This window comes from Myxine glutinosa, chromosome 2 (genome assembly GCF_964187855.1).
Source record: "Myxine glutinosa chromosome 2, kmMyxGlut1.1, whole genome shotgun sequence".
Lineage (NCBI taxonomy): Eukaryota > Metazoa > Chordata > Myxini > Myxiniformes > Myxinidae > Myxine > Myxine glutinosa.
The window spans coordinates 156,775,169-156,788,323 of NC_136262.1; the positions used below are offsets into that span (position 1 = coordinate 156,775,169).

The following is a 13,155-nucleotide window of genomic DNA, read 5'->3' on the forward strand; positions in this document are numbered from 1 at the left end:
CAGTTATCATATATCACGACTTTTAAATCCTCCTGCCCATACTTTGACAGATCACAAAAAAATTACATTTACTTTCCTTTTCACATTCAAAACTCGATATTTTTTGTTTATAATTTATGTACAGAATACTTTTACAGCAGGGCAGTCAGCAAAATATAAACAAAGAATATTCCTCATAGTTAATCAAAGTGCGTAAAGTTGAAAGTTCGAATTCCTTCAGGAGCAATTAAATGGCGTGTAACAAAAGTTCTCGATACTGGACTAAATTGCAACGAAACATGACCAAAACACAACAACTATATTAATGTAAAAACAAAAAAAACAAACAAAAAAAACAACAAAATGAAAATGCCTAATATTTCATGAACCGGACATAAACCTGCGCTTACAATGTTTTTGGATCTCGTGCGGCATTCCATCGGGAGTCGTGGCCCGCGCTCCGCTCAGACTCTCCCAAATCAATGCACAGACACGGACTGTTGCAACGTTCCGCCCGGGCACAAGCGTGTCGCGGGTACAGGGCTTGGCCGACCCGTAGGAGGCGAGTTGGCTTTGCTTATAGTCTGTGGGGAGACGCTGACCAGTGGGGCCATGCCCGGCAGCGAGGGAATGGCAGGCGTCGCCTTGATGGGTACCGGGATGGCGGGCAAGGGCTGCGTCGGGTGGCCACACAGGGGCTTCAGAGGTACGCCGTACGCACCGTAGTCGTTGCTGCGCAGACCGGGTACTGCCACGGGCCCGGTCGCTGAAGTTTCGAGCATGCTCGGTCCGTAAAGAGGCGGCCACGTCGGAGGAATCGACCCGACCACCGTCTGCAGCTGGGCAGATACTGGGGTAGCTCGTGGGTACGGGTTGAACAGAAGCGGGCAAGGTGAACCCCCCGGCCGACATCATGGCTTTGTAATCCCGAGCCGATGATGTTCTCGATGGCAAATGGGTGTTTGAAGCCCACCGAAGCCACTGCAGCAGCGGCAGCGGCTGCGGGTAGACCGACATTGTAACCGGCGGTAGCGAATTGCGGAAGGTGACCACTGGAAGCCGCGAGGGCCGACAGCCGTATTTTGGCCTGTTGGTGATGCTGGTGTTGGTGGTGGTGGGGTGATGGTGGTGGCTGGAAAAAAGGCGATGCATCTGGGTCTTTGCTCTCTGCCCGAATTACCTTAAAACGCTTCCTGCGTCGGAGGAAGCTTCCGTTCTCGAACATGTCTCCACAGGCAGGGTGCAGTGCCCAGAAACTACCCTTGCCAGGTTGGTCGGGCCGGCGCGGAATCTTGATGAACAGTCATTGAAGGATAGGTTATGGCGCAGCGAGTTCTGCCAGCGCTGCGTGTTTTCTCTGTAGTAGGGAAATCGCTCCATAATGAACTTGTAGATCTCACTGAGTGGCAACATCTTCTCTGTAGAACTCTGGATGGCCATGGCCGTAAGAGAGATGTAGGAGTACGGGGCTTTTGGTCACTGTATGTATTCCTACCCGGCCTCGGCATCTCGAATGTGCTTCTGGCTCTGGATGCCACTCGATCACTTCTCACGGACCGATCGATGAGAAACACCACGTTCGAGAGTGCACCTGTGCCAAGGTCCCCTGCTTAGTGTCTTGATCGCTGGCTCGACCGTGCGCCGGGGGCACGTTGACGTTCTGCCCGTCCAAGGTAGACGGGGTTGACGAGTCCGTTGCAGATATTGTCGTAGTTGTTGTCGCTGTGTTGTCTCGGCTGTCCTGCGCCTCTGCCGTCGCTTTTTGACGATGCGCGGCCGCTTAGAGCGCAAGTCCCCTGGAGGGAGCTTCATTAATGTTTTCGCACTCCATTATCACACGACAATGGTCCGGGGAAGGCCTAATCTGGTTTCATTTGCACCTATTTACATGGCCACCTTCGGCCAATCGGCTGCATTCCGAGCGAGGGCGGTTCTGATGAGGACAATGCGGTTCGGGGTGCTGGGAGCAAGCCTGTGAAGGTATCCGGAGTACGGGGAGGGGAGCAGGGGGTGAGGGACGCGATCGGAAGGGGAGGTAGGAGGAGCGTTGGTGCTAACGTGTATTAGGGAGAGGAGTGGATAAGTGGGTACATCTATACCGTGCCATATTCTTCTAGCTAACTGTACTTGAGTGAATCTGCCTTTCCCAATTGAATTGATCGATTGATCGAGGTATACAAATACAAGTTGTAGTTGACATATGTACCTGCAGGTCAACCTGCATCACATCCACAATCATTCTGTAAAAGACTGATGCGAAACCAGAGGACAGTGAGAGGAAGAGGCAGGACGATGGACAATGCTCGGTGCAGTTTGTCGCATGGACGCATGGGGCTCATACACCTGCTGTCCCTTCCTTCTGTGGCTGCAATAACAAACGATCTCGCGACTCTGAGTGCAATCAAAAAGCCTCCAAAACGGAGTTGAAGGAGCACACACTGCATATTTGAAAATATTTCTTATATATATTTGTAAATTTGTATAGGCATGCATATATATATATATATATATATATGTATATATATTATATATATATATATATATAATATATATATATATATATATATATATATATATACATATATATATATATATATATACAGTATATATATATATATATACAGTATATATATATATATATATACAGTATATATATATATATATACAGTATATATATATATATATACAGTATATATATATATATATATATTATATATATATATATATATATATATATATATATATATATATATATATATATAGATATATATAGATATATATATATAGATATATATATATATTATATACAGTCACGTGAAAAAGTAAGTACCCCCATGTAAAGTTTGACTTTTTCAACACATTTCACATGCAGCTATTTGATCTTCATTTCACAATATTGATAGATAAAGGTGATATAATATAACAAATATCATGAAACATTACATTTTGTAGTCCATTGTATAATTTAATAAACATAAATTCAAATTTCGCATGTGGAAAAAGTAAGTACACCCCTACATTATCACTACTTCAAATACCTAAAATTAGAATCAGGTGCACCAGCTCAGGTGCAATGATTCTCAGGTGCAAATGATTAGAACATTGTTAGAGAGGATCTTGGAGGAACCTGTCTTATTTAAACCTCAGACATTTAGTTTGGTTTGCTCTTTGTTGTTGAAGTGTGCGGCGTCACCATGCCGAGATCAAAAGAGCTCTCTGTGGCCTTCAGAAAGAAGATAAAAGATGCCGATGAGTCTGGGAAGGGATTTAAAAAGATCTTCAAGCAATTTGAAATCAATCATTCGACTGTGCAGAAGATCATCTACAAGTGGAGAAGATTCCAAACAACTGCCAACTTGTTCAGGCCAGGCTGCCCCAGCAAGTTCAGCCAGAGAGCAGACTGCAAGATGCTGAAAGAAGTCTCTAAGAACCCCCAGAATGTCATCACGGCACCTACAGGTAGCTCTTGCCACTGTTGATGTCAAAGTGCACGAGTCTAGCATTAGAAAGAGGCTGCACCAATTTGATCTACATGGGAGGTGTGCCAGGAGGAAACCTTTGCTGTCCAGAAAGAACATCAGGGCAAGACTAAAGTTTGCCAATGAACACCTAGGCAAAGACCAGCACTTCTGGAACAATGTGCTCCAGTTAGATGAGTGAAAGGTAGAGCTATTTGGCCACAGTACCAGAAGACATGTTTGGCAAAAACCAAAGACAGCATTTGATCACAAGAACCTGATACCAACTGTAAAGCATGGTGGTGGAAATATTATGGTTTGGGGCAGCTTTGCTGCATCAGGGCCTGGGCAGCTCACCATCATAGAATCCACTATGAATTCTTCATTGTACCAGAGGGTGCTTGAGGATAATGTGAGGCCATCTGTCGGAAAGTTGAAGCTCAACCGAAGGTGGACCTTGCAACATGACAATGACCCTAAACATACCAGTAAATCCACCAAGGAATGGCTGAAAAGAAAGAAATGGAGTTCTGGAATGGCCAAGTCAAAGCCCGGATCTAAATCCCATCGAGATGTTGTGGGGGGATTTGAAACGAGCTGTGCATGCAAGAAACCCCTCAAACATCGCACAGCTGAAAGAATTCTGCATGGAGGAGTGGGCAAAAATTTCTCCCAGTCGATGTCAGAGACTGGTAGACAGTTATAAGAAACGCCTACTTGAGGTTGTTTCTGCCAAAGGGGGCAATACCACCTATTAGAGCCAAGGGTGTACTTACTTTTTCCACATGCAAAATTTGCATTTATGTTTATTTAAATTATGCAATGGACTACAAAATTTTAATGTTTCATGATATTTGTTATATTATATCACCTTTATCTATGAATATTGTTGAAATGAAGATCAAATAGCTGTATGTTGAAACATGTTGAAAAAGTCAAAACTTTACATGGGGTGTACTTACTTTTTCATGTGACTGTATACTGTCGTAGCCAAAAATATTGGCACCCTTGCACTTTTATTCAAATAACTCACAAATTTCTATAAAAATAATTTGAAATTGTCAAATGTATTTGGTCTCCACAATTCTTTATTTCTCTGTTAATATTACAGAACCTTTGTTTTTGATTCAGAACTTAATATATCCTTTTAAACCAGAAAATAAAAAGAAATGGCATTGACAAAATTATTGACACCCCAGACTTAATATTGGTAGCACAGCATTTGGACAAAATAGCTGCAGTCAAGCGCTTCCTATAGCCATAAATGAGCTTCCTACACCTCTCTACTGGTAGTTTGACCCACTCTTGTTGTGCAAACTGCTCCAGTTCTCCCAGATTTGAAGGATGCTTTCTCCCAACTGCTGTTTTCAGATCTCCCCACAGGTGTTCAATGGGATTTCGAACTGGACTCATTGCTGGACACTTCAGAACAGTCTAGCGTTTTGTCTTGAACCATTCCTGGGTGCTTTTTGAAGTTTGTTTGGGGTCGTTCTCCTGCTGCAAGACCCATGACCTTCGACAGAGACCCAGCTTTCTGACACTGGGTTGAACATTGCTCTCCAAAATGCCTTGGTAATCTCCTGATTTCATGATGTATGCACACATTCAAGGCACCCAGTGCCAGAGGCAGCACAGCAACCACAAAACATCACTGAACCTCCTCCATGTTTGACTTTCGGGAAGGTGTTCCTTGCTTTGAAAGCTTCATTTTGTTTTCTGTAAACATAGAGATGATGTGCTTTACCAAAAAGCTCTAATTTGGTCTCATCTGTCCACAGAAAGATTTTGGCTTGTTCAGGTGTGTTTTCGCAAACTCCAGTTGGGCTTTATTATGTCTCTCTCTCAGCAGTGGGATCCTCCTGGGTCTCCTACCATATAACCACCTTTCATCGAGTTGGCGATGGATGGTGCGAGTTGAAACTGGTCAGCTTGAATCTGTTTTGGCAGTTGATCGAGGTGCTTTCTCCACCATTCAAACAATCCTTCGCTGCAATCTTCGATCAACTTTTCTCTTGCGGCCACATCCAAGGAGGTTGGCTGCAGTGCCATGGGCCTTAAACCTCCTGATAACATTATGTACGGTGGACACAGGAACATCAAGGTCTTTGGAGATGGACTAGTTGCCTTGAGATTGTCCATGTTTGGCTACAATCTTGTGTCTGACCTCCTCAGACAATTCTCTGGTTTTCTTTCTTTTCTCCATTCTCATTGCGGTACACACAGTAACACAAAACGAATGACTCCTTTTCTCCATTCAAACTGGTTGAATGAGTGGTTTTTATATTGCAGGCACCTGCAACTCACCACTGGTAAGTTCAATTCCAAAGTAAAGGAGAATTACCTGCTTGAAATCTCATTATTTCTAGCAAATTCTAAAAGGTGCCAATAATATTGTCCGGGCCATTTTAGGATTTCTGTGTGGAAAAAGCTAACATTTAGTAATTATTTCAACTTTTTTTTGTTTTGTTCCACTACAAACCAAAGAAATACATATGTGGATACCAAAATAATTTTAAATTTCAACTATTTTCTGGAAGAAATGGTGCATTATTTGAAAAAAGTGCAAGGGTGCAAATATTTTTGGCCACGACTATGTATATATATATAATTATGCAATATAATAGAATGTGTTCACTGTAAATATGTCAAGGTACAGTGCCTTCAGAAGGTATTCACACCCCTTGACTGTTTCACATTTTGTTGTGTTAGAGCCTGAATTTACAATCGATTAAATAAAAAATTTACTGATCTACACATAATACACCATAATGACAAAGTGAAAACAAGTTTTTAGAAAATGTTGCATATTTATTGAAAATGAAATAAAGAAATATCTAATTTAAACAAGTATTCAACTCCCTGAGTCAATGCTTCATGGAAGTGTCATTGGCAGCGATTACAGCTTAGTCTTCTTGGGCATGTCTGTATCAGCTTTGCACATCTGGATTTGGGGAGTTTCTCTCTTTCTTCCTTGCAGATTTTCTAAAGCTTTGTTAAGTTGGATGTGGAGCATTGGTGAACAGCAATGTTCAAGTCTTTCCACAGATTCTCAATGGGATTCAGTCTGAGCTTTAGCTGGGCAACTCAAGGACTTTCACATTTTTGTTCTGAAGCCATTCCACTGTAGCTTTGGCTGTATGCTTGGGTCAATGACCTGTTGGAATGTAAATCTTCGCCGCAGTCTAAGGTCTTTTGCACTCTGAAGCAAGTTCTCCTCAAGGATTTGCTTGTATTTGGCTCCATTCATTGTTCCCTCTATCCTTACAAATCGCCCAAGTCCCTGCCACTGAAAAGCATCCCCATTGAATGATGCTGCCACCACAATGTTTCACTGTAGGGATGGGTGATGTGCTGTGCTTGGTTTCCGCCAGATGTAGTGCTTTGCATTCAGGCCAAAGACATCAATATTCATCACATCAGATCACAGAATAATTTGCCTCATGCTATCAGAGTCTTTCACATGCCTTTTTGCAAACTCTCGGTGTACTGTCATGTGTTTTTTTTTCTCAGGAGTGGCCTCCACCATAAAGCCTGGATTTGTGAAGTGCTGCAGAGACTGTTGTCCTTCTGGCAGGTTCTCCCATGTCAGCCAAGGAACTCTATAGTTCTGTCCGAGTGGTCATTGGGTTCTTCGTTATCTCCCTGAGAAAGGTCTTTCTTGTACAGTTGCTCAGTTTGGTCGGATGGCCAGCTCTAGCAAGAATCTGGGTAGTTCCATATTCTTTCCATTCCTTATGATGGAGATCATTGTGATCTTGGGAACTTTCAACACTCTAGAAATTGTTTTATACCCTTCCTCAGACCTATGCCTCCTCACAATTCTATCTCGGAGTTCTACGAACAGTTGCTTAGATTTCATGGTAGAGTTTCTGCTCTGACATGCATTGTCTAATGTGGGACCTTATATACGAGTGGAAAGGTGTTTCTTTCTAAATCATGTCCATTCAATTGAATTGGATGATCAAGGATGGGGTTGTTCGGAACGTCTCAAGGATAATCAAAGGAAATTGTATGCACCTGAGCTCAATTTGGAGACTCAATACTAATTGACTGAAGACATTTGAACTTTTCATTTTAATTAATTTGTAAAAAAATTCAAAGTAATGTCCACTTTGACATTATGGGGTATTACGTGTAGTTCAATGACAAAAAAAAATCTCAATTTAATCCATTATAAATTCCGGTCGTAACACAACAAAATGTGAAAAAGGTCAAGGGGTGTGAATACTTTCTGAAGGCACTGTATGCATTGATGCAATATTTATATTGAAAGTACGGTACTCTATTTTCATATATACCACACCCTTAAATAAGGCCAATGATACACCTTAAAAATACATCAGATACACTGAGCATGCCTTATGCTGTATGTGCTTACCACCGGCGGAGTTTAGGGGAGTGGCAGGGGAGGGGGCAATGCCCCCACCTTTAATTTTTTCAGTAGTTTACAATTAAGATTTAAAAAAAGATCCCGTATTTAAACGTGAGTAACAAAGCGAAAAGGTACCCAAATGCGTGGATTTCTCCCCCCAGCCACGGCAGATATTGCGGCATTTGCATAGAGTGTTGTGATTGGCTGCATCCTTTTTCAAATCAGATTAACAACTTTGAAATCTGTGATTTTTCACAAATGATGGATTTTCATAAATGAAGCCACTTCGGAACGAAACTTTTCTGCACTGACACAGATTAGAAACTGTTTGTGCTCAACCATGGGAGAGGAGAGATTTTCTTCACTGACTCTTCTTTACATAGAAGGCGATTGATTTAACTGTGAAGCAGATTCCGGAGGATATTGTGGACGATTACGCTAACCGAAGGGAAAAAACGATTGTACTTACTTTAGTTATTAAGGTAAGATCAGTATTTATATTAATACAATGTTTATGTAAGTGAATCACCGGGTGGACATGATTCATAAAGTGCTCGATTTCTTTTTTTATTTAATAATTTGTTGTTATGCTAATAGTATTATTGGTGGTAGCTGGTAAACATGTCAAACTGGAAAGCATCTGAAAATGCAATGCCCGTCCACATCCGTTTGTATTCAGATGTCGTCCTCTTCTTCTTCCGCCTTCTCAAAATAACGAAAATAGTTTGAAAAAATACAAAATGAAAATTTATGATTGTATGGAGCCTTGACCTTTCATCTTTAGATTTAAAAAATAATCAGTTTCGAGCTTTCGATTGGTGAACCAATTCTCAGACCCAATATGCAAATTTTTAAAATTTCAGGTCGATCAGATGAAAAGTGACAATTTTATGTGACACTGACCTTTGACCTTTGGACTAAAATTATTAATTTGCCTTCTCCATATTCTCATAATAAAGCTTTGCTGAAAATTTGATGACAAAACTCAATTGCTAAATAAAGTTACGGTTTGGACACACACACACACACACACACACACACACACACACACACACACACACACACACACACACACATACACACACATACACACATACACATACACACATACACACACACATACACACATACACACATACACACATACACACACACATGCTGTGCAGGGGACAGGCCAAAAATTAGGCTAAAACAAAAAACAAGGGTGATTAAATAATGAACATAAACTGTATTTGTGATTTCACGTTCACTGTAACTTCAATATCAAACGGTAATTTTGGAAATCAGACCCATTATTAATATTAAGTCCATGCCCGCCCCCCCTCCTTTCCCCCAAATAGATACAGTCACGTGAAAAAGTAAGTACACCCCATGTAAAGTTTTGACTTTTTCAACATATTTCAACATACAGCTATTTGATCTTCATTTCAACAATATTGATAGATAAAGGTGATATTGTAGCGGTTACCGCTGGATGCACACAATCGCCTTGCACCGGCCAGAACACGGCCAGACGCGCCTCTCCCGGGCATGCCCGGACTCACTGTTCCCGGGCACGCCCGAACCTCCCGGGCACGCCCGGTCTCGTCTTTCCCGGGCATGCCCGCTCTCGCCTTTCCAGGGCTCGCCCAGAGCGTCCGGGCATGCCCGCTATCGCCTTTTCAGGGCTCGCCCAGAGCGTCCGGGCATGCCCGCTATCGCCTTTCCAGGGCTCGCCCAGAGCGCCCGGGCACGCCCAGCCTCGACTTGCCAGGCCACAGCCAAACACGCCCGGGCAGGTCCAGACTCGCCTTTCCAAGGCTCGCCCTTGACACCCGGGCATGCCCGGTATAGCTTTTGCCGGGCAAACTTCCCGACATAAATGTGTATATATATTGCTGCCCGATAAACGGGCTTGTTAGAATACCTGAGCTGTTTTGTTTCAATAAAGCAACTCGGACGAATTCCGTCTTTGGTCGCGTCAATTCTTTCAACTCGCGTTGGAGCGCAGTTCCTTCAATAAAATACAACAAATATCATGAACATTTACATTTTGTAGTACATTGTATAATTTAAATAAACATAAATGCAAAATCCGCATATGGAAAAGGTAAGTACACCCCTAAATTTATCACTACTTCAAATACCTAAAATTAGAATCAGGTGCACCAGCTCAGGTGCAAATGATTAGAACATTGTTAGAGAGGATCTTGGAGGAACCTGTCTTATTTAAAGCTCAGACATTCCGTTTGGTTTGCTCTTTGTTGTTGAAGTGTGTGGCGTCACCATGCCGAGATCAAAAGAGCTCTCTGCGGCCTTCAGAAAGAAGGTTATAGATGCCTACGAGTCTGGGAAGGGATTTACAAAGATCTCCAAACAATTTGAAATCAATCATTCGACTGTCCGGAAGATCATCTACAAGTGGAGAAGATTGCAAACAACTGCCAACTTGTTCAGGCCAGGCCGCCCCAGCAAGTTCAGCCCGAGAGCAGACCGCAATATGCTGAAAGAAGTCTCTAAGAACCCCAGAATGTCATCACGGGACCTACAGGTAGCTCTTGCCACTGTTGATGTCAAAGTGCACGAGTCTACCATTAGAAAGAGGCTGCACAAATTTGATCTACATGGGAGGTGTGCCAGGAGGAAACCTTTGCTGTCCAGAAAGAACATCAGGGCAAGACGAAAGTTTGCCAATGAACACCTAGGCAAAGACCAGCACTTCTGGAACAATGTGCTCTGGACAGATGAGTCAAAGGTAGAGCTATTTGGCCAGAGTACCAGAAGACATGTTTGGCAAAAACCAAAGACAGCATTTGACCACAAGAACCTGACACCAACTGCAAAGAATGGTGGTGGAAATATTATGGTTTGGGGCAGCTTTGCTGCATCAGGGCCTGGGCAGCTCACCATCATATAATCCACTATGAATTCTTCATTGTACCAGAGGGTGCTTGAGGATAATGTGAGGCCATCTGTCGGAAAGATGAAGCTCAACCGAAGGTGGACCTTGCAACATGACAATGACCCTAAACATACCAGTAAATCCACCAAGGAATGGCTGAAAAGAAAGAAATGGAGGGTTCTGGAATGGCCAAGTCAAAGCACGGATCTAAATCCCATCGAGATGTTGTGGGGGGATTTGAAACGATCTGTGCATGCAAGAAACCACTCAAACATCGCACAGCTGAAAGAATTTTGAATAGAGGAGTGGGCAAAAATTTCTCCCAGTCGATGTCAGAGACTGGTAGACAGTTATAAGAAACGCCAACTTGAGGTTGTTTCTGCCAAAGGGGGCAATACCACCTATTAGAGCCAAGGGTGTACTTACTTTTTCTACATGCAAAATTTGCATTAATGTTTATTTCAATTGTACAATGGACAACAAAATGTAAATGTTTCATGATATTTGTTGTATTATATCACCTTTATCGATTAATATTGTTGAAATGAAGATCAAATAGCTGTATGTTGAAATATGTTGAAAAAGTCAAAACTTTACATGGGGTGTACTTACTTTTTCACGTGACTGTAAGTCAAACTACGCCTATGGTGCTTACACTATCGAATAGAGGGAAAGGGGTTGTTCGGAACTATCCACCTGTTGTCCACAATTAAATCTGCTTGTCTTCTTTTGAGCATGTAGGTCAATCCTCCATTTTTCAGAGAGCGCCTCCGGTATTCTGGATCGGAATTCTCTCCCACATTTGTTGCATTGCTGAGTGGCTTTGGATAGTTATTGGAGCAGTGGCGTTCCTGCACTTGGCATTCCATGCAAGGAGGATGCAGATTGTTTGAACCACATGGTGTATGTATGTTGTTGGTTGTGATGATCTCATGCAACTTTGGTTAATTTTCCTCGTCGGGGATGAATGAATGAAATGAATTTTCCTCGTCGGGGATCTCGCAGCAAATCCATCTTGGCTTGTCATCGTCATTCAAAATGAGCAGAATGGGAACATTGGTTAGTCCCAGTTTCTGCCCCTCTATGGTTGCCTTCATTTTTTTTTTTTGTATACATAATCGAGGCTCATGAAAGAGCTAACATTTATCACACAAACAAATCAAACAGACAAACAAACAAAGTGTATAAAAACGGGGAGCGGTAGACAAGATGGGGAGAGAAGGGGAAGCACATAAACACAACATTTGTGAGGGACATCAGGAATGTGTGGGAAGGAGAGGGCTTGGGGGGAGGCGGCGTGGGAAGGGGGGGGGGGGAGAAGTATAAACACAAGGACACCAAGGACTTCCAGGAAAGAAGTTGGTATTTCAAAAAAGAGGATTTGGGGTGAAATTAGCGGGGGTAGAACAGATCAAGGTTTTGGATGGGGGAAGATAAGAGATGGTGGTGAACAGCTGTTTTAAAGACCTGGAGGGAGGAGTGGGGATTGAAGGGAGTGGGGGAGTTTGTTCCAGAGGTGGGAGAAAAGAGGAATGAAAGAGTGAAAGTGAGCAGAGAGTCTTGATTTTGGCAGTTTAACCATAAGAGGGTTGCAGGCATATCTTGTGCGACCTGTAGAAATATTTGGGGGACAGAGCCCAGAGAGAGAGCTGGAGGAGCAAGGCCGGAGAGGAGTCGGTAGAAGACAGAAAGACCACCAACCTGCCTGCGGTGAGTAAGTGAAAGGCCCTCGGAGTTAGCTTCATCACGGGAGATTCCAATGATTCTGAAAGCTTTGGTTTCAACAGCGTGAAGACGAGCTAGGTGTGAGGCAGGAGCACCAGCCCAGAGGGGAGAGCAGTATTCCATTGAGTTGCGGATGAAAGCCTTGTATGTGGTGAGGAGCTCAGGTGTGCCAAGGAAGGACTTCGCATGACAGAGGATGCCCAGTCGGCGACTGGCTTTGGAGGCCAGATTTGAAATGTGGTTTTCCCAGGAAAGATCATGGCAGTTAGTGAGGCCCAAAAGCTTGAGTGACAGAACTTCTTGGAGAGGATTATTCAGAAAGTGGATGGGAGGGTTGTCCAGTCGGTCTTTTCGGAGAGACATCGTAAGAGTGTGAGATTTGTCAGGATTGAAAGACATGTTCCACTTGTTTGCCCAGTCAGTGATTTTGTCCAGGTCTGCAGAGAGTGAGGAGGCTGCAGACTGCCGATCTGAGGGATGAGGAATGGAGCGGCAGAGAGTGGAGTCATCAGAAAAGAGATAGAGAGGATTTTCAAGAGAGTCGGAGAGATCATTGATGAAGACCAGAAAAAAGCACAGGGCCCAGAACACTGCCAAGAACCTGGTTCTTGAGCAAATCTTCCATCAAGCTGTGGTATTTCAAGTTAAAACTTGAAAACTTGAAAACATGCACATATGTCAGCTCGATCTCGAGGCTCTTCTCTCTTTCTTGAAGACAATATGAATAGAAGTCTGTTGCA

The 13,155-nt window shown here is 43.0% G+C and overlaps 1 protein-coding gene across 1 annotated transcript; it reads right to left on the reverse strand.

Moving 5' to 3' along the window:
- Positions 1-458: 458 nt before the first annotated feature.
- LOC137422246 (forkhead box protein B1-like) lies at positions 459-1,487 on the reverse strand. Its single transcript, XM_068108999.2, is given in 5 exon segments — positions 459-833; positions 835-912; positions 914-1,278; positions 1,281-1,448; positions 1,451-1,487. Coding segments are annotated over 5 exon segments (1,023 nt in total).
- Positions 1,488-13,155: the final 11,668 nt, after the last annotated feature.